The sequence below is a fragment of the Elaeis guineensis genome, chromosome 11 (assembly GCF_000442705.2).
Source record: "Elaeis guineensis isolate ETL-2024a chromosome 11, EG11, whole genome shotgun sequence".
NCBI classification, from domain to species: domain Eukaryota; kingdom Viridiplantae; phylum Streptophyta; class Magnoliopsida; order Arecales; family Arecaceae; genus Elaeis; species Elaeis guineensis.
Window position 1 is genome coordinate 116,356,280 of NC_026003.2, and position 22,214 is coordinate 116,378,493.

General features: G+C 35.4%; 1 protein-coding gene across 2 annotated transcripts; it reads left to right on the forward strand.

Moving 5' to 3' along the window:
• The first annotated feature begins 321 nt into the window (after positions 1–321).
• Positions 322–22,050, forward strand: LOC105053976 (E3 ubiquitin-protein ligase BRE1-like 1). 2 transcript variants are annotated; one of them, XM_010935333.4, is made up of 19 exons: positions 328–883; positions 3,605–3,766; positions 3,855–3,942; positions 5,234–5,458; positions 5,558–5,725; positions 6,059–6,252; positions 6,350–6,433; positions 6,560–6,679; positions 6,779–6,965; positions 7,071–7,231; positions 7,326–7,397; positions 10,192–10,268; positions 15,574–15,768; positions 16,491–16,563; positions 16,655–16,741; positions 20,590–20,727; positions 20,795–20,997; positions 21,076–21,241; positions 21,507–22,050. In XM_010935333.4, the coding sequence occupies exons 1-19, from the start codon at positions 770–772 to the stop codon at positions 21,636–21,638; spliced, it is 2,646 nt and encodes an 881-aa protein (XP_010933635.3). In that variant the 5' UTR covers positions 328–769; the 3' UTR covers positions 21,639–22,050. The 2 variants fall into 2 exon arrangements, with proteins under 2 accessions (XP_073101339.1, XP_010933635.3); XM_073245238.1 differs by lacking the exons at positions 20,590–20,727; positions 20,795–20,997; positions 21,076–21,241; positions 21,507–22,050 and adding an exon at positions 18,940–19,091 and having other exon boundaries at positions 322–883.
• The last annotated feature ends 164 nt before the right edge of the window (positions 22,051–22,214 follow it).

The window sequence follows — 22,214 nt, forward strand, 5'->3', positions numbered from 1 at the left end:
GATAGGCTGATAGCCTGTATCTAAGCAACCGTTCGTCATACTAAATTCACCGTCTTCGTTCACCGGTGCTGGTACTGGCCAAAAATTCCACGCCGTTCCCAGTCCCAAATTCCATGGAAAAGCCTACCGGCCAGTCGATGGAACTTGCTAGTCACCTCCGGTGAACGCAGATTGTCACCGAGGCGTCTCCAGGCTCCAGGCAGAGCAAGTGCCGGTCCAAGGACGCTGGGCGGTGACCCGATCATATCTTATTGAATGACAATAATACCCTCATGAGTTCCTAAAAACAAATCCCTTTGGTACCGTGGCCGCATAATCCTAATATTATTCTCTCTCTTCTTCTCTCTCTCTCTCTCTTCTCTTTGGTGTGCTCGCGTGTTCCTCGCTTCATATCTAAGAACCTCCCTGAGCTCCAGGCCCCAACTCCCACCCCTCATTGCTTCCCTTCCCAAGAATTCCCATATCCACTCGATTTTTGGCCTACTTGGTGGGTAGAGGAGAAGAAAGGATCCCATTCTCGCTAGAAAAAAAGTTGAAGTCTTTAGCTGCCTTGTTGCCCTAGTTTTGCTGGAACTTTTTTTTCATCCATCCTTTTTGTGGTTTTTTTGGTGATCTTTGAATTAGGGTTTGATAAATTTCGATTTGGGCAAAGGAAAAAAAACCAGTTCTTGGATCGATCTTTGGTTTCTCCAGTGGGAAATTGGGCTCCTTTTGAAGCCCACATGTAACTGTGGGGCAGTTGTCTAGGGTTTCTTTTTTCTTAGTATGTATGGGGAGCACTGGCGAGCCGGACCGGAAGCGGCGCCATTTCAGCTCCATATCCCCCACTGCCGGAGCAGCTGCCAAGAAGCAGCCGCTGGCACCTTGCTCAGATGACAAGAAGGTATGATCTCTATGGATTTCATGAACGCCTCCCTACTGGTAGTTTGTGATGATTTTATATGATTGTGGTATCTAAGAGTGTTCTTTTCCGTGGACCATTTATGTAATCTCTAGGGTTGGGAGGAGATGAATCTTGTAAGATTAGAGGGGCACTTGTGATGGTTATAGCATATTGATTAGCTAGTGTTCTTGCGTTAAAGAAAGTAATTGAGTGGATTGATCCAAGGATTTGGTTGATGTGTTCACCAATCATACACTGCAGTTTCAAGATTTTGATTTTTAGTTTTTTGGGTTGCTTTTATGAAGTTAATTGTTTTGTTGTTAGGCGATCAAATACAAGGAAAATTCCAGTTGATGCACAAGATATAAGACTTAAATTGTTACAAGTTTATCATCTAAAAATTTCAACTTTCATAGTTAGTATATGACAAGATAGATTAACTGCGATGTTGTTTTTAGAGTCTCTTTCAATTGATGAAATCCAGTATGATTTCATAAAACTTTTGGAGTAACTGTTAAATGCTGCAGCAGAGGAGAGGATGTTGTTACTGTCTGATTGTTGACTCATATCTATGTTGCATAGTTGTTTTGTGGGCGCATGTGTCACATTTGTTTATGTGCCAAAGAAAAAGATAGACTTACATTGGAAAGCAAATACATGTTGTATTTTATTTTTGGGTTTTTTGCATGTATATCCTTGTCAATATTTTAAGTTATGTGAATATCCTCCCAAATTTGCAATTTGCATGTATACTCATATAATTTTTTTTTTTTTTTTTGCATATATATACCTTTATTAAAATCTAAAACTGCTTCCATACCCTTGCAGTACTTATGTGTACACCCTTGTAAATTATTTCTTTTTGCATGCCTACCGTTATAAACTATTTCTATATATATATATATATATATATATATATATATATATATATATATATATATATATATATATATATATATATATATTGTGTATGCCCTTATAAATTATTTCTTTTTATGTGTATAACCTTAACTCGATAAAGGTAGATGTGCACAAAAAAAAGTGTATGCAGCAAATAGTAAATTTGCAAGTATATATACATAAAAAGAAATAATTTATAAGGGTGTACACACAAACAATAAATTTGCAAGTGTATATATGTAATTTCAGATATTTATAAGGGTATACTTGCAAACAAATTTATGAGCGTGCTCATGAATAGTAAATTCATGTGGGTATACATGCAATTTCAGATATGAAATTTTCAGTTGAGAAGGGGATGAATCGAAATCTCAGTGGGAATCATTCCATATGCTACTTGGCACCTAGCTAGGTTGGGTTAATTAAATTGACGATTGAATGAAACCTTCAAATCAGTTTTCCATGAGACTAGTTGACATTTATATTATTTGATGTATCTAATGCTTTTAATTAGAGGTTCTTCTCATGTTGAGGTTTGGCTATTCCAATTACCTCGAGGCTCATAATTAAAGCTACATGATATGTGGCACATATGTGATATGGGCATGTTTGAGGCACGCACTACCCCTAGTGGCAAGAATCTTCTACATAGGTTAATGAACCTGCTTTCTTCCATGTCTTCATTATTCTAGACAGCATCAAGTTCTTGTGAAAGATGTGGTTACATTTTTTAGTTACTGAAATTCGTCTCTAGTGGTGCCTGCATGGTTTTTGCGGATGTTGGCTCTTGTACATTTTGCAGGAATAATATTCTTTATTAAAAAGATTTTAGGAAGTTACAAGGTTATTCAACTACACCCTTAATTAGATCTTGCACCTCATTTTAACCATTCTGAAGGTATTTATAATATGCATTATGTAATGCATAATTATTTTAAGTTGAAACCATAACATCTGAAGCTTTCGAAGTGTTCTTGTGTACATTTGCTCTTTATTCTTTTCTCATGAATGCTTAATAGCTAGCATTTAGTTGCATCATGTGATCTGATAAGAACTTAAAATTGAATTTGTGCCTTTTAATTTGAGAAGAGTGATTGTTTGAAGGGAAAATCCTTCCTTGTGTTATGTTGGTTTATTTATCTTTTGATAAACTTATCTGAAAGGAAAGATGCAGGCTTGTTAATAATTTTAGGACAAGCATAGGTTTTTGATAGACTTCAGGCTGTTAGGATAAAAAGATAGATTGTTTTATCTTAAATTTTAATAACCGAGTTTTGTGTTTGTCCTGAGCAATTGTATACCCATCACAAGATGAAGCAACCAGCTCTGGGTGCAAACCAGCATACATAGATACATACATACACACATACATTATATTATATTATATTATAATGCTAACGTTTGATGTCATATTATAGACTGACCATCTATAATTTTTTCCCCCCATGTCATATTTGATGTACTAGATCTTTTCCTTGAAGGACGCATGCTTGAATACTATTTTAGCAGTCAATTCCTACCGAAGTATGCTTGAAGGTTTCTTCTTCTTTTTTGTCTTTTTTTTTTTTTTCGGGGGGGGTGGGGGGCGGGGGAGAGCTGCTGGTTTCATTATTGCTGTTACTGATACATTCTGTATAGTCACGACACCAAATATTTTGAGTTATCCTTAACAGGAAAGGCCGGCCTGTTCTGGATGTATATAGGCTTGATAGTTCTGCAAACACTCAGTGAAAAAGCTACACTTGTGACAAATGCTTGTCTCTATTTTTTTTCCTTTTTTGTGATATAAAGTAATTTGTTCTGGTAATTTAATTCTTGTAGCTTGATGTTGCTGTCCTTCAATACAAAAATCGAAAGCTGGTCGAGCAAGTAGAAGCTCAGAAAGTTGAGTATCTTTCTCTTGAGAATAAATTCAATCAGCTGAAAGAGAAACATACGAATTACAGGGACACATTACTTGTGGTCAATAACTCCTGGGAGAGAGTAAGCAACCTTTTGTTCTACTTGATTATGATATTCCACCTAATCTTGTGCGTTGCATTAAATAATATTTTCATGGATGTTTCAACAGCTTGCTGGTGATTTGGAATCGCTTTCTGTTTGTACAAGTGGATCTACAAATGATGGATATGATTTAAGACATCCTCATATGTTAGAAGGTGAGACTTTGTAGCCTTCTTTCTGATAAATTTGTCCAGTGCTTGTTCTTTAGAGATTAGTTTTAGCAAAAATTGGACAAACAATTAAAAGTTTTACTTATGTTCAAAAGATTACTATTTATGAAAATTCGTGCATATATAGATATTTGATTTGAGTGCTTTATGGTGCTGCCTTAGAAACTTGTGTGGATTAACAAGAAAACTATTGATTTTTTTCCTAACAGCTTATTCAAAGAAATTGCTCCACTGGGGGGATGGGGAATGCACATATGCACTTTTTGCAAAGCTTGCTACATAAGTATTAGATGAAAAAGCTTTCAGTAAAGTCTAAGCTGGCTTTTGAGTTTTAATGCACATCTCATGCCATTTTTTTTTTTCAAAAATAGAAGACTTACCATGCTTTAGTCAAAGTCTTGTTGTTCTTATTTTTCCCTTCTCTCTTTTGTTTTGTTGCTTTGTGGATAGAAAGTGCTTCTGCAAGACATATTAATAAGACACTAGACATTTGAAGAAGTAATGATCTTAAATTATTTTTCCTGGTGATGCCTATTGTAAAGCTATATACTGTTCAAAGGAATATATGGTATACCAATTACTTCATTGGTATTTCTTGGCATTTCAAAGCACTATATGATTTGTAGATTTATTTGTAGCAGAAATTTGGTAGGCCTGCTAGTTTAATCTGTAACCAGGTTTTAGAAGCAGGTGCTGGTACTTGGTCTGTCACATGCATCTTGGCAATATTGCTGTGCTGACTGTAGCATGCCACGTGCTGTTCTGTGCTTATGCAAAAGAAAAATAAAAATAAAGTAAAAATAAAAATAAAGTAAAAAAAATGATTTTGATTGGTTTCATGCCAACCCATACTGGTGCCAATATTGGCTTGGCTTGTCACACGGTGGCTAGCAGAACCGCACTTGAAATCCTTAAAGATGTAACCTTGAAATCCTTCTTTTGTTTGAGATGATAAGGTAATGGATGTTGGAGTTGCAAGGGCCGAGGGTTTTCATATTATAGGAGTTGCTGCCATGGGTCAGGTTTAGCTCAGGTCTTTTTCCTTGATTTTTTTCTTTCTTTGTTTTTTTTTTTTTGGTCTGGGATATTGTATGCAAATGAGCTTCTGTATGTATGACACTGTTCGACCAGCATATCAAGTTATGTGCTCAATAGAACTGATAATTCTGTTTTCAAATCATCTTAATCCGTTTCCGGTGTTACCTTTCTCATATAGTCCTTTCTTTAGTTGCTGGATTAGCAAATGCTTATATCAGATTGCTAATTTCTCATTCAGATGGAGCATCCTGCCCTATAGAGGATGATTTTTTAAGCAGACTCATAGAAGCCGGTGATACTGAAAGTTCAAATTCTGTATCCTCTAGTCAAAAGGAAGATGGTGTAGCAGCAATGCAGTTTATGGCAAAAAAAATCTTACAGAAAATTATAGCTTCATTTAATGATGTGCGCCATCTAAATGAGGAACTTGCCGCTGCTGTCCTGGTGGCTCTTTCAGAAGATGGTAACTCCAAGTTCATGTTGCAAATTATTATTTCAACAGTTTTCACTTCGAGTTTGTGTTTGAAATTTGTCTGATCTGTTTTGGTTGGGTGCACCATAGAGCCCAGCAGACAATTACGGAAGACCACTAATGATCTGCATGCAGAACTTGGGAACTTTGTAGTGGCATTAGGTGATCTTCATCTGAAACACAGACCATTGGCAGATAAGTTTCAGAACCATCAAGATGCAGATGCTAAAAATAAGGCTGAGCATAAACGTTTGACAGGTATTTTTGTGAAATCTATTAGAAGATGCCCTTAAAATTTCCATATCATACATGCAGTGTATGCTTGCATTCTTGCAACAAAAATCATGTTACATCTTTAATAGTGGAGTTAACAACTTTTTGTTCATAAGTTGTGCATGAAGATTGTTGATTACATTCAAGGACATGTCCAATTCTTCTACAGGGAACCACCTTGTAGGCACCAATCTGGACAAATAATTAGTATATGTGTAATGTGTTTATGTGTGTGTGTTTTACATAATGTTGAGTTACTTGCCCTGTTTCTTTAACACAACATAATTATGTATTATTGCTGCTACTTTGTTTGTGAAGAGGAGTTGGCAAGTACTATTGCTGAATTGGAAGAAAGCAATTGTAAACTGGCAACCCTCAAGGCACAAAGAGACACAACACAGGGGAGACCATTTCTTTTTCCAACTTTAGGAAATAAACATGCTGGTGGAGATAACGTCAGAGATAAACAAAAAGAACTTCAAGATCTGGAGTCTGCACTCAAGGAACTGACGGTAGATATCAGCACTTAATTTCTTGTGGTATTTAGCAGCTCTTTAATTGATGTGATACAGTGATGGTTTCATGCTTTGGTTTGGGTATTTTGACCAGAATTTAGCTTCAAGCCGGCTGGTAGAGATTAGGAGTCTACATGAAGAAAGAATTGAAATTTTGAAGAAGTTAGCTAAGTTGCAGGTCAGTTTTGTTGTTTATTTTCAGTTATCAGTTTAACATACGACCTAATCATGTTTTATATTCTATATTTTCCAGTTTTTCTGATTACAGTTGAAATTTCATTGTGCTGGGGAAAATAATTTGCAGAATACTTTAATGGATATCAAGAATATATCTTCATCCAAAGCTTTTCAATTGCTGAATGATCAGCTAGAAAAATCAAAGGCAGAAATGGATCAGTGTCAGACATCTTTGGAGAAATTACAGGTGATAACTGGTTGGTAGATATAAGTAGTCTATGTAGATATGTTGGTTGTGACTCACTTCTTGGTATGCTGAAATTGTTTGCTGTAATTATTACAATAGGTTGAAAGAGACAACTTTGTTTGGCATGAAAAGGAAATGAGTTTGAAAATTGATCTTGCTGACATATCTTGGAGAGAATCTGCCTTTTCTGAATCTAGAACTGCTGAGCTAGAGCAGAGGTTACAGAAACTAGCTGAGGAAAGGATTCTGTTGGAGACCAAGCTTGAAGAGGCTTCAAGAGAACCAGGTATCTTGAAAACTTTGTTTGGTTCCACTTCAGAACATCAGCAGAACTTCTTTTCACCTTGTCATTCAATACAGTCTTTTTAGGCATCACCATCGTGCATTTCAGGTAGGAAAAAAATTATTGCAGAATTCAAAGCACTTGTATCATCATTACCTAAGGATATGGGGATCATGCAAAGTGAACTTAGTAAATACAAGGAAGCTGCTTCAGAGCTCCATTCTCTACGAGGAGAAGTTCAATCTCTTTCTAGCAGGTTAAGGAGGAAGGTAAGGGTTTGTCCTTTAGGTCATAAACAAAGCATCTACATTAGTTTGTCCATATTACATCATTGGAAGGACTTAAACTATGTTCTTGCTGTAGGAGAATGAGCTGGAATCTTTATCTGATAGATCTGCCAACCAGCTTTCTGAAGTAAACAAACTGCAGACTGTGGTATGCTATCTTCTGTACATCAATTTTTATTTTCAGCTTACCAACAACTGATAACAAGCCACGTTTACTAGTTCAAGTAAATAAATGAAATGGGCTGGTGGATTTTCAAAGTCTTGCCTTCTGATTATTGGTTGATTTGTTATTGTTGTTCTTTTGTTTCAAGCAAACAGTTACAAGTTACAACTAAGGTAAATGTCTGGATACACAAAGATATTCTTGTGAACTAGATCCTAAAATCAATAATAACCTAGGTCCTGCTTGTTCACTGCATAAGTTTAATTGTGAATAAACACATAACTTCGGGACTCTGTTCCTTCTTAACCTAGAAAAACTATTTGGCTATAATGACCAAATAGTTTTGGCCAGGTTAAAGGGGACAAGTACCTGAAACTGCTTTTCAGCTTTTCTGAATTCCAGAAGTACCCTTCCCTATTCCTATTTTATAGGGTGCAAGAAAAGTTGCTTGGCTGAAATAAATTTGGATAAGTGAACTTTATTCTGCTTTATTCAAGGTTATTTGTGAACAAAAAGGCCTTCCTAGAGTAGGATGGTTCTTGCCTAAAATTGACTATTGCAATTTTATTGGGAAGGACTGACTAAAAGGTGTCAGATTGCTTGCATGCTAGGTTCTATGACAACATGAATCAAGAATGATATGGATTCTGATATCAATATTTTAAGATCTGTATGAGTAATATCAGTTCTTATTGCAGGATATTGGGCTGTCTGAATGGTAGATAATATGCAGTTGTACTATTCATAGGTATCATACCTGCCATAGGCTATGTTGGAATGAAGGGTGTACACCTAAAATATTCAAAATTCACTTTATGAATGAGCCACTCATGCAACATGAATTGTGACACTTTAATGCTGAAATTCGATATAGAACTATTATGCTCTTTTCTTCTTCTTCTTTGGAGAGTTATAATAGATTTTTGTAGTTAGTAAAAGACACATATATACATGTGTGTGTGTGTGTATTTGAGGGACCAATTCCTCAATAAATATTTCTGGAGAGTGGAGGTAGTATCGGTGTAGGCAATAACATTGTTGTACTTGGTCTTGTGAACTAGCTAGGTTAAGCTCTCATAATATCTTTTACAGATGGAAACTGTTCGAGGGCTTACATGGTAAATGAGAAAAGAGGGCAAATAAAAATGTGATTTTTGGTGGATATACAAATAAATTTGGTCCCAACATTTTACAACTGCTAAGGGATTATTGTTGCCATCTCAACACTTCTGTATAGTAGTGAGATGAATGAAATCTTTGCACATATAACAAGATTTTTTTTTTGATGGAAGAAAATTCATGACATTGAAAGGAAGCCAAATTTATTTATATCATAAGGAAAACAGATTCTATTAAAATTCTTTTTTTTTTTTGGATCATATGATTGATATTGGTGTCTCATTCAAATTTATTGTTATTTTTGCATGTATTTTCAATGCGCTAGTATTGGTGCCAGCACCATAAACCTAACTATCAGCTTTAAGTAACCTATCGTAAAACCTAAATTTTGACAAAACTCCCAAAAACCTTTAAACAATAAAAAAAGAAACAAAAAAATGGGGGTCCGATGAATCACCGAGATTCCAGCTTGTCCCAAGTTTCGGGATGAGTGTGTTTCAACCCAGCCCCAGACCAATACGGCTCCTGGGACTGGGATTCAGACACTTGTTTTGGATTGTTTTCAAAGGTTGCCCCAAACTGGGAAGGAGGTTTTCTTTTTTTCTTTTGATTGAAGCTTGAATTTAGGAATCGGAGAAGTCGTAGTTTAAGACTGAAAAAACTAGCCATGATCTTTGAAAAAGTTGGAAATATAGCATGCTGGCTAGCCTGGTGATTATTTCAAATGGTTGTATTGAAAACCTGGGACTGACTGCCACCTTTATCAAGGTTGGGTGCTCTGGAGGTTTTGTAGGAGTTCTTCCCTGTTCTGTAGATTATTGAATAAGAAAAAGAACTTGGAGAATCATGTTTCTGTTAACTTAGTATTTAGCATGTGAGAGGAATGGAAGATTATTAAAGTTGCCTAATTAGTTACATCAGATTAGATAGGATATGGCTTTTCAGTTATAGTTATCCATATTAATTGCCTATACAAGATGGTGACGTGAAAATACATCCCACGCACAACCTCTTTCATAAACCTAAAATGTAAATGATATGTCTTGTTTGCTACTGAGTTGTTGAATCATATCAACAGCTAAAATACTTTGAAATGGCAAGCACCTTAAGGTGATTTTGCACCTAGTCTTCTTGGTACTTCTCCAACTTTTTCAATATTTTGATTCGATCTTTTGCTTATTTCTAAACAATTTCAGAAGGATTTACTTTATTTTCTTTTCCTGTTAGTGCTAGTTCTAATTTACATAGTGTACTGATTTTGAGATCGCTCTTTGTTCTCAACATGCCCATCCTCAACTTGCCACATTCATCATATGCGTGCATGTCTCCTTTCTTGCCAAATTGGACTAAAGGCCCACACATATCATTGTTGCATACATTAAACAAATAACCTACATTTATACCATCATGTTTGACTTTGATTTGTTATTAAATTGACAACTCATCTGGTGATAGTCTTTGTGATAGTTTTACATTACCTGTAAATGTCATGGTAACCAATTCTCTATTTGGTAGATCTAAGGTATTCTTTAAGCTATTTTTTCTATCTCTGCTCCCTCCCGTTATGATGTATTAAATGATATATTTGTTTGTTTTCTATTTTATATTTGCACTTGCTGTATCCTGCTTTACTATAGGTTGCATGTTTATGGTGATGTAGGTTCAAGATTTAAGACAGACTAATCAAGAGTTGAAGCTATTTCTAGAGATGTATAGACGTGAATTCACTGATTCCAGGTAGCAAGTTTTATTCTTTAATATAAAACCACTTGAAACTTCTTGCATTTTACGTTCTTTTAAGGCATTGAATTTTGCAGGGGCTTTTGTATACTGGAGTGTCTTGCTTTCGTTCTGAACTCTTATTGGCATTTTTTAGAAAGGTTTTTTGAGGATTGCCTTATTTTATGCCTGAAGGGAAGGCTCTGTAGAACATCTGGAGGCTTTATAATGTGACGGGTGTCCAGTTAGGCAGTTCATGTGAACTGCACACCCTATATTTTTAAGCTGTGCCTTGTGTGGGAAGCATACAAGTTTGGTTATCTGAAGAAATGGATCTCTTTTGATGTGTTTTGCATCACATCGTGTGTGGAATCGAATTCAAATCTAGATGTGGTTTGATGGTGTCGTTGTCATTAAGTTTTGTGCATATTGGTGTGAGATATGCTATCCATGCCAATTACTGTAGTCATGTGCGAGTGTAATATCTATATCCTTTACTTTTTTTTGATACATTTTTAAACCTTTTAGTAAAATCAACATGACTTATGCCTTGTCTCTTCCATTTTCCGGATGCCTTGCCATGCACCTCTGCCTTTTTAAATTAGTGCTGAAATCAGGCCAGGCCTGGCCAAAATTAGTTCAAAACTGCCTGGGCTTCGGCTCATGCCCCATCTAAAGAAAAGGAGGTTTGGCTGAATAGAAGTAGGGGAATGAGGACTGAGGGTGGCCTTTCTCTTCTTTCTGAAGGAAGCGAGGTTACTCCTCAGGCAATTATTGGTCCCAAACCATGAAAGAAGGCTTTTTGATATTTTAGCAAATTTTTTTGGGCTTCCATATCATGGGAGCAGATGAGGGAGGAGGAAAGAGGTCAGGAGTGGGTTGCTTCTGTTGGTGGTTGCATTGTCCTAGGGTGGGGCTTTGGTGGTAATGTCTGAGAAAGCAGGCCTTCAAGTTATGGCCAAGGGAGAGGAGAGCGAGGAGGGATTAGCTGGGGTTTGGGTGCAATAACAACTCTCCTAAGACCATACTTCCCAAGTGAAGACTTATGAAAGATTGACATTGATGGATGGCCATGGTTGGGAATGCAATAGAGGCAATGCCATGCGGGGGAGAGAATAGTGAGGGGAATCGAGAGGGATGTGATTAGGTGATGGTTAAGGTATTATACCTGGAATTAAGTATTAAAATTTTGATTCAGGTTGCCCATTGTAATGGACAATCTGGATCTTTTTAGATGTAACCCCTCACACCACAACCAGCACACAAACCATTGAGGACTTATGGCCTCAGCGGAGAGCAACAGGCTCTTAATTTTCTCCAAGGTCAGTACAGGTCTGGCTCAGTTCTGATTTGGTCCTTGAATTTGGCTGGAGGCTCCAGACCAAAGAGCTGTGCTGCTGTTGGCCTATTCAAGCATTGCTTGGGGCCCTTCTTTTTTTTTTTTTTGTTTTGCAAAATTTCCTATGAGTACACCAATCATTTGTCATGTTTCTATTAACAGGACCTTGGCTCTATGATTTTTATTCATGCCAGTGGATCCTTATTAGTTTATCAATATTTTATTTGAATTAGTGTGCTTACCAAAAAATTTGGGTGGCCTTTTTATATATTGTCACATTACAATTGAATGACTTAATACAGGGAGAGAAGAAATAGTTTTATAATTTTCTTTGGAGTTTAGTGTCTTGATGCTGATGATTACAATGTGGGTGAGATGTGAGACTTGTAACGTTTCGAATGTTAAGTTCATTGATTATGAGAGCATCATTTTTTGAAAACTGTTGTGATTGAGTCCTTAAGCAAGAAAGATCACCCTATACATATTAATAAGATAGAAGTATTAATCTAGCAAGTGCTCATTTTATTCTCCTTGATAAACTTAAATTGGAATGCCAAATCCTTTAAGTTCTATTTGAAGTGAAAGAAAAATAATTTTTTTTCTGTAGGAGACAAGAAAAGAAAAGAAAACAAAAGGATGTACAGAATTTTCCATTGTTTGGTAATCAAGGAGAAAGCTTTTGAAGAAGACTTTTTACTTGTTTAGCTTGGATAGCTCTTTTCTTAACTAAATTGTGCAAAAGAGATTTCTCTCTTTCTCTCTCTCTCTTACATTTCTTTCTCAAAATTGCCACCTCTGGGGGAGGCAAATTTTATGGTGGCTAGAGACCGCCACATTCTCGTTCAAAAAGTTTCCTCTAGGCCATGTCTGGTTGACAGGAATTAGGAGGTGTGAATGGATATGAGCCTATGAGGTTCCCATCCAACCTATTCGCATGTTTAGTAATTCATTTTAGGAATGCTGATTTCCATGGGTATAGGATTCTAACGAGAAAGGTCAAACGGCATCCAAGGGAGACCTCGGAATTTTTCCCCTAGTAACAAAATAACAATGGTTTTTTGTATATTATATTATTATTATTAATTGTTTACCTGACATATATTATAGTAATTTATTATCCATCGAATGATATAATTATATATTATTATCACTAATGTAATATAATATTTTGGATAATATATTAATAATACATATATATTATAGTTGAACAGTTTGTAATAATTATAGTAACATTATTGGAACGACATAGATGTATAATACAATTATATTATATATATAATCAAGATTTTAAGTTTCGATGGGATGGGGGGTGTTTCAGTCGTCCCGTTCTGTTTCATGAGAAAACAGGACCGTGATGGGGTTGGAACTTTGAAGTTTGAAATCCATCCACATGGGGAGAGAAGGAGAAAGAGGAAAGAAAGGAAGTAAAGATGAAGAAAAGAAAAAAAAAGAAAGGAAAGTAGAAGAAAAATAAAAGAAAGAAAGGGAGGGAGAAGAAAAAGGAAAGCAAGAGAAAGAAAAAGAAGAAGAAAAAGGAAAAAGGAAATAAAGGAAGGATAAGAGAAAGAAAAGGAAAGGAAGGGAAAGAAAGAAAGGTAGAAGAAAAAGAAAGGAAGGTAGAAGAAAAAGAAAGGAAGCAAAGAAGAATGGGAGAGAGATGGAGGATATCTATTATGATCGAAATTGCTGCTGGGATGGGGCGAGACAGTAGGGTGGGACATTCCATGGAGAAATCGGGAGGTCCGGGACACCCTTGCCCTATGAGATTTAAAATTTTGTTTATAATATGTTATAAAATATAAAATAGTATTAAAATTATATTTAATATAAAATATTGAAAAATGTTAATATTACAAAGATCAAAATGCTAATCTTAATCTTATTCTAATATATTAATCTGCTAGAGTTAATAGTATTGGTTTTAATTTTATATTATATTATACTATGCTACATTGTATTCTTAATATTATATTACTTTTTATAAAATAATACAAATAGAAATGATAAATGAATAATAATCTACTAATACAGATATTATATTATAATAATTGTTGAATATATTTAAGAACAAAATATTTATAACAATAGTTGAATAGTATAATATATTATATATTATGACATAGTAATGCTATCATCAATAATATATATTATGAATATCTTGCTATGATTATTATTGGATTCATTTTATAATATTCTAATACAATATTTATATTATTAATTATATTTCTGTTTGCATTACTTTCTAATAATGTAATCATACTATATTAATATTGATAATATGATATTTTTAATAGAAAATTTATTAAAAATTATATGTAGATATATTATTTTAAAAATATATTATATATTGTTGCCATAATGTTCTCATAATTATTATGATGTGTTTTTTTAGTCATTATAGTATTGCATCGATACTATTATATTGTATATTATATGTTATTTATATTTGCATATTTTTATTATTGTTATAATAGTTTTAGTATTAGTATTAGTGTTTACCAGAATTATATTACATTAACATGAGTTATGTAATCATTATAAAAGATTAAGATTTTGTTACAAAATTAATTCTGATATTGCTATAATAGTAATTTGAAAATATTATATAATATAGTATGGTACACTGTTATTGGTATATAGTTCGCATCATTATAAACTTATGATTATATAGTGTTATATATAATTAATGTATATTACATTATTTTATTTATATATTATATGAAACTAACATTAGTAATATCAATATTATTGTAACATCAAGAATATTAATAATATTCTATACTAATAATATTTATTATTAAATATAAATAACGCCATTATATTAATATTAATATTGATATATTAATGCATATTATATTATATGCTATCAGGTTTCATTTTCTAGGAATTTACCTGGACTTATTCAAACAAGGGAATAGAACTAATCATTCCCAATGATTTCCAAGAATGGATTTCTAGGGAAGGTTTTCCCGTTCTTGATTTCCATCTGTCAACCATACATGGTATTTGAGTTTTCCCTTGATTCCCAAATAACCAACATCTGTCTTTTGTTTTGCTTTCTCAGAAGTTGCATGGATTTTCTATTCTTCAGATAGGCTCTCCTGGTGACCTATGCACTTATGTGCATGACATCATTAATCAGGAAAAATTTGCTTTCATAAATCTTTTGTTCTGCAATATACTTTTAAATATTGTTCCATGATTTCAACATGCTTATCATGGGTGCAGTAAGTGGAAGTCATTAGGTTTAGTTCTGTGTTTCTGATCATCTGAATACTGTTTTCATTCAGTTGAAGTTTCCACGGAATTGCTATAAGCTTTTTGGATGAGCATGTATAACTATAACAAAGTCTATCGCTGATTTGCAAGAGTTTCACTAACAGGCCTCTCAATTGTAGTATGGTAATCTGGTTTAGCCGTTCATATCCAGATTATAATAATTTGTTAATAAAAGACTTAGGTCAGGTCATAGCTGATTTGATTTTCTAACATGCTTTGTAAGAGCCTATTTGAGTATTATCCATTTCTTACTCTTTCATAATTTACACTACGGTTTTGCTTGAACAGATTAAGTCCTCTTTCTATCTGGTGACTTCCCTAAAAATATTTAAGGAATGGAAAGAAAAAGTGGAAGTTCTCTTGTCTTCCTCTCTCTCAATCTCTCTATATCTATATGTACATACTGCATATATAATATCTAGTTTGGTGATGCAAAAGTTGCTGGTGAGACAGCTTGCTTTTAAGCGTCACTGGCTTTTCGCTGTATGTTGATTAATTGATTTTATAAGTTGATGGCATACCTTTTTTTTTTTTAAAAAAAAAAAAAATTCTGTTAAGCAACAAAAAAGGCCATCAATATAAAACTGGCAGTGCTTCTGCTCATTAATATATGTTAATCTGCTGTCTGTCTGATTCTTAACATCAAAATTGCTGCTTGGTTTTATTTTTATTTATTTTTCCCCCTGGGGGGGTGTTGCTATGCAGAGAAGTGATAGAATCTAGGGACATGGAATACAAGGCATGGGCTCTTGTTCAAAGCATTAAGTTATCCCTTGATGAACACAAATTGGAGCTTCGTGTTAAGGCAGCCAATGAAGCTGAAGCAATATCCCAGCAGAGACTAGCCACTGCTGAAGCGAAGATCGCAGAGCTGAGGCAGAAGTTGGAAGACTCTGGAAGGTATTTGTTTCTGTTCTCTTTTACGACTCTTGGACTATTGAAGGAAGACAAATGTGTAAACGTACTAATATATGGCCATACTTTGCTTGCAATATACGTTCTAGTCCTCACATTTAACATGTTGCAGATTGCATGAAGCTTAAATCTTACTACTACTACAATATGCTGAAGGCCCCGGTACTACTATTACTACTATGACTACTACGCCTACTTGAATATGCTGAACTGACCCTGGGACTGGATGTACCAATGCTTTCCCAACACGATACTGGTACAGATCTGGAAGTGAGATTGCAAACCTTGATATAACTTTGTAAAGAGCATGTATCATTCCAACCCTGGTACCAGTGCTATACCAACATGGTATGGGTACAGGGCGGGCAATGAGATTGCAAACCTTTATAATTTAGTGAGGAGCATGTATCATGAAAGATTGGTGAGGTGGATTCATGAAGCCAGCTAATAATTGTTGCAGCAGTGCTTGATTGTTAGTGGAGTCGATTATATCATTTTTCTTAGTTCTTAGTGTATGATCTAGAAGCTCAAGAGCCATCCATTGTTTACTGATTTAAACTTGTAAAGCTTAGCACTTTATTGATTTTAAGATCTATATTTGTATTTGTTCAAGCAGAGGAATAGTAACTGGTGGGTTGTTTAGACTTTTTCCTTTGTTATTGTGCTTGAAGAAGTTAATGATGAAATTCCTGTTACATTTCATTCAGGGAAATATGCAAGCACTCTGAGACTCTGAAATCCAAACATGAGGAAGGCGAAGCCTATTTATCTGAGATTGAGGTCCAGAATTCCTCTTGTACCATTATTAAACGTGACAGTTGTAATTGATGGAAGTATATTTAAGAATAAATATTTCACGTATTTCTTGCAGAGTATCGGGCAAGCATATGAAGACATGCAAACTCAAAATCAACAGCTGTTGCAGCAAATCACAGAAAGAGATGATTACAACATCAAGGTGACTTTTAAATTTATATTTGTAATGGCTGCAGTTGGGATTGCTTATAGTCTGTTCCTTCAATATTGTCAAAGCACCTTGTAAGACTACATTCTGTTAGATAGCATGGTATGATTATCATCATTGTATGTGAGACAGAATTGCAATTTTTATTTTTTACAATGTAGAGGATTAGAATAAGAAAGCAAAATTTTCTAGATTTAGAATCATAGGATGTAAACCGGACCTCCAGTAGCCATTTGTGTCATTTTCCAAGGATTTAGCAGTTCATGATTTTACAAAGAAAGCTATCTTGCTCCACTACATGCATTCTGGTATTAAACTTGGAGCCAGACGTGTATGAAGCATTTGCTTCTCTAGATATAGTGATACGCAATACCCATGGTAATTAAAATGGACATGCATGCTGACATTTACAATTATAAAAGCATGTATTTATGAAATATAACAAGTTAGATGCATAGTCTTTTTTATGGTCAGCAAAAAGAAATTATGATTACATCGCATGGTAAAGGAAGAAGCCCTTTGTCCTGGAGCATTTACTGTTTTCTTTTCATATCATGGAAAAGGTTGAACCTAAGAATTGTGAATAATCCAATTGTCAATATGTGTGCAAAATTGATAAAACCATTTAATAGAAGGAAGAATGCTGTGCACATATGTTGGCTTGGAGTATCTGAGGACATTTTGTGCAAATTAAACATAATTAAGAAGCTTCTATAGAGCATGCCATTTTGTTTAATGAGGATGCATTGTAGTTTGGCCTATTGGTTAGGTTCCATAATCATTTTTCAAGGGTAAAAACACAAATAGTTGTCTTAACTTTGGCATAGTTAATAGGCTGTTAATATAGAGCTTCTTTTTAAGTGGAGGCCTTGCTAATGTTTTTGGGGAACACATGTTATTCGGATTGGATTTTTCATACTCGCTGTTTTTTCAAAGGGGAAAATTTAGGTAAGATTTACGTACAAAATGAGCAAAATGGTAGAAAAAAAAGAAAGCCAGCTAGGAAGCAATCAAAGAGAAGATTGGAGAGAAGATAGGTGAAAGCAAGATAAATTAATGGATAACGGAAGTGGAAATAATGAAATAAAATGGAGAATAAGGTAGGGTTTAAGATAAATTGGTAATAAAGATACTTATAAGGCCTTACACCTTTTCCAGCTTGACCTTTGACCTTGCACTTGTTTCCAGCTTCACCTTCAGTCACACATGTTTGACTTCACAAGGCTTTGTTAGAACTGTCCTGGACATACACAAGATCATCAGGCAAACTCAAATTGAGGTTGCTTGACCTCTCATCATGGCCTCAAACCACAAAAGAAGGTAGAAAAGGAAACTCAAATTTTATTAACTCAATTATGTATGCAAAAGACTACATCATTTTTTATAGCCATAGCCTATAGGTTTCCTCAACTTCAAGAGTAACACCCTCCCTGTCTATATTGGATTCATTGCCTAATTCTTGTAGGACTTGACTGCAATGAGAAAATAAAACAAAAATATATTATCTAATACTAGGACTTAGTATTTTGCAAACCATCTTTCTTAACAAAGATTAGTAAGAAAAACAGAGAAGAAGTTGCATCTCATGTTTCACTTGAGCCAGCCATGCAATGGCCAAATCGTATCATCAGCATCCTTGTCCTCAACTTTCACCAGAACAGACCTTAACTAAAATGGTCGTGTCTCCCTCATCTGTACCTGAAAATCGATGCAATTCAAGATGTGCTCAAGTTAAGCTCTTCGTTGGACATGATGAAAATGATAAAGTTTCAGTTTTTTTTTTTTTTTTAAAAATTATGTTGGCTTTGGTGAAGTATTCTTTTGGACTGTTATACACAATGTTGGTATTCAAAAGTGAATGACTTGAAACATAAAAATTTTTAGTTCATGGATGCATGTGGTCAGGGTTCTGACATGTGATGCCTCATGTTTTTTAGCTGTGGGACAGCTGTCACATAGCTTTGATGTTCAATTCAGCCTTAGAGGCAGTTGCAGGCTGATGTTGTATGGATCAAAGGATCTGATGGTTTTGAGTTTATCAACAAAAGAATGTACAGCATCCTTTTTGCTATTGGATGACTTTGCTGCAAAAATTGTCGTAGATTGACATTTGACCGGAGTATGTAGCTTGCTGTGAGCATTTAGAATATTCTGACAATATGAATCTCATCATATCTGGTTTTCAATTTTAGGTGTTCCCTTGCTTCTCTTGGGATTCTCTCTGTCGTCAGATATCAACCGCATATTGGAGATTTTCATTTTTTCTACAATCAACTTTTATAGTATGGAACGGCAAAAAAAAAAAGTAGTCCCTGTTTGTTGGGTACATTATCAGAAGAATTATTTTCAGGTTCCATCCTATTGATTTTGGAGAATCACACAGAAAGCTCACAACATTTGGATAGGCTGGGGTCTTCACCCTTATGATTACTGCATGGATCCAATCGTTGATATTGATGCTAGGTTGGTCAATCTTGTCTCACCTAGACTGCCTTATTGGCTTTGCAGTTGTCATCGGAATGTGTTTTTTCCAATACATTGTAGAAAATAATGGGGTCTGTAAAACAAAAAAGTTCATTTATGTGCTCTCAACCTATTGACTCTTATTTAGAAATGTATCAGCCTGGTAGTTGATGCCCCATTTTATTAGGTGGCCTGGAGTGTGCTTCCTTTGGATAGACAGAATAGAAAGGACTTACATGATTTTGCTAGTTTCTGAATGGCTAGAGGGGAGGGGTTGTGGGCAGTGGTGGCCTCAATGCTAGTCATGGCATCTTTAGGAAAGAAATTTGCCTCTAAAGTTGTCTAAGTAATTAATTATGGTACAGAACTGCAGGAGATCAAAGACTGATATGTACATGGGCAGGAAAAGAGGGCATGTCATGTCTGCATGTTTCATCAAATAAAGCAGTTGGAAAATGAGAAGTATTGCTTGAAAATGCAAGATAAATGAAATGATTATTGTGTTTAGGGGTGGTTACTTAACTGTTAGTAAAGATCTAGAACTTCATTCTTCAAGTGTGGAAAAAATTAATTGGTTTAATATCACCGTTACATGAAGCTTAAAATTTACAATGACATAGCCTCATAGTTTGGCATTTTAGATACAAAGAAAAACATTCAGAAATATGAAATTGATACCTTAGCTTCCATTGGTTGTGAGTAATTAGAACTTAATTATGTGCACCTATGAAAGGCATTTTAGGGGCATAAGACGTGTGTCTTGTGTGATACAATATTTATGCCTCTTTCATATAACTTACCCATAAGCCTTAAGGCATTTTCAAAGAGCTTTGCCTTAAAGGGACGAGGCAAGATGAGATTCAAGCCTACTTAAAAATATCATGACTATAATATCTTTACAAAATTTCAGATTTATGGCATGGAAACCATATGGGAGGTTATGAAGCTTGGAGGCTTAAGAATACTCTGATGATTACCTTACATGGATTTTAGTAGGTTATGGGACATATCTTATCTTTGGATAAGTGACCTAGTTAGGTAAATGGTGTCTGCTTTGAATCTAGATTTAAGATGTTTGGAGTTAAATGACATACATTTTCTATAGCTAAAAAGTTTATACCAATGGAGGGCTTCCTATTCTCTAGAGCTATTTCCTCATTTACCATTTTTCTCATGTACACATTTAATTTCCCATTACCTGCACCAGCTCCCTGCTTCCACATCTGCTTCTGGTAACTATGGCAAACATTTCACTCAGCCTGATGCTAGCAAGAACAGATTAAAATTATAAAATGAATAACCAGTGAAAATAGTTCTTGTGCTGCATTTCTATGAATTTCTTTGAAGTTCTGCCTCATTCTGTATGATTCCTTGTCTAGCTTGTTGTTGAGGGTGTGAGAGCAAGGCAACTGAATAATGCGCTGCGAACAGAAATACAAGCAATGGACCAAAAATTGCAGCAAGTGAATTCAGTCTTTGATTTATACAACCTGAAAGTCGGATGCTTGGATGAGCAGGTAACTTTTTAAATGGTAGATTCCCCAAGAAATGGGTTCTTGAAGTTTAATTCTGTGCCTTTTGCAGTTAAAAGTTTGGTCAGAGCAGGTTGCGCAACTTGCAGAGGATGGGGGGAAAAATTCTGTTATTTTGGAGAATGCCCAGAGGAGGCTATTGGATGTGCAGAGTGAGTCTCAGCAGTTGAGGCAATCATTGGATGGAATACAGAGGAAGGCGGAGACAAGCCAACTGGATGTTAGTGAGCTGCTAATAGAGCTAGAGATGGAGAGGTAGTCATTACTAATCTTCTATATTGTAGTCTTGATGAGATTGTGTTGCTAAAGCTCATGAATTCTTTGTTGAATCAGGTTTAATAGGAAGAGAATAGAGGAGGACTTGGAAGTCATGACAAGGAAAGCTGCACATCTTAGGGCTCAAACTGAGGGCTCTTTAGTCCTGGAAAAGCTTCGGCAAGAAATAAAGGAATACAGGGGAATCTTGAAGTGTAGTGTCTGCCTTGACCGGCAAAAAGAGGTAACTCAACGTAGATTTTTAGCTTTTTATCTTTTAAAAAAAAATTTCTCTCCTTGCTTGTGGAGCCTATTTGATTTACATAACTGGAGCATAGAAAACGACAACATTGACATTTTATTGGTACTTTAAGCCGTATATTAAATAACGTGAGGCTGGAGTATGTGATTATTTCATGTGATAAGTAAGTGCTATCATGTTAATCATCTGGCTTCTACTCTCTTTGCTGTGCACATATGTTGACACGATTCTTTTCTCATGGACCTAGGTGGTTATTGCCAAATGCTACCACTTGTTCTGTCATACGTGCGTTCAAAGGACCCTTGAAAATCGCCAACGCAGGTGTCCAACATGTGGCGTGAGTTTTGGGCCCAATGATGTCAAACCTATCTATATATGATCAGGATGTGCAAGCTATTTGTGCTGGAGATGGAAAGCCAAGGCATTGAGATACGTGTGAACAACAGTTCCATGGCTGTGCGCATGCTTGTGTTTGTAACATATCTTTGGGAGGGGGAGGGGGATTGATTGGGTAGGTGAATTTTCAGCCCCTCTCTATCCATGGCTGCTTGCAGGAAATGGGTGGCCCATGTTTAAGGTGTGGGTCTTTCTGCACATGACTTTCAGGTCATCTATGTAAAGCCCCACGCGCATCCATTGAACTATTGGATCAGCCTACCCCCTCCATTCAATTGTTTCGAAGTACAGTGGAGAGCCCATTGTTCCCTTGCATACCTGGCATTGTACAATATACAATTAGTCGGGCTGCAATAGCTAATAAGAAATTCTAAGGTTGCTCCGGTTGATTCTAACAGTTTGCATCATGTACATTTCTTTCGAGTGAGTGGCATGGTAAAATTTTGATTGTTTGATGCGGCTTTTGTCCTGGGGCATCTGTCCCCTCTATGTGTACATATGAATCCGGCTACTCGTGAGAATCAGTGGAGCAAAGCTTCTAGGTATTTTTTTGTTTCTT

Bases quoted from the DNA above. Each gene is read 5' to 3' on its own strand.
- LOC105053976 (XM_010935333.4), top strand. From the start codon at position 770: ATGGGGAGCACTGGCGAGCCGGACCGGAAGCGGCGCCATTTCAGCTCC. The intron at 6,253-6,349 runs GTAGATATCAGC...TATTTTGACCAG, and splicing joins CTGCACTCAAGGAACTGACG to AATTTAGCTTCAAGCCGGCT. The intron at 15,769-16,490 runs GTATTTGTTTCT...CATTTCATTCAG, and splicing joins AAGTTGGAAGACTCTGGAAG to GGAAATATGCAAGCACTCTG.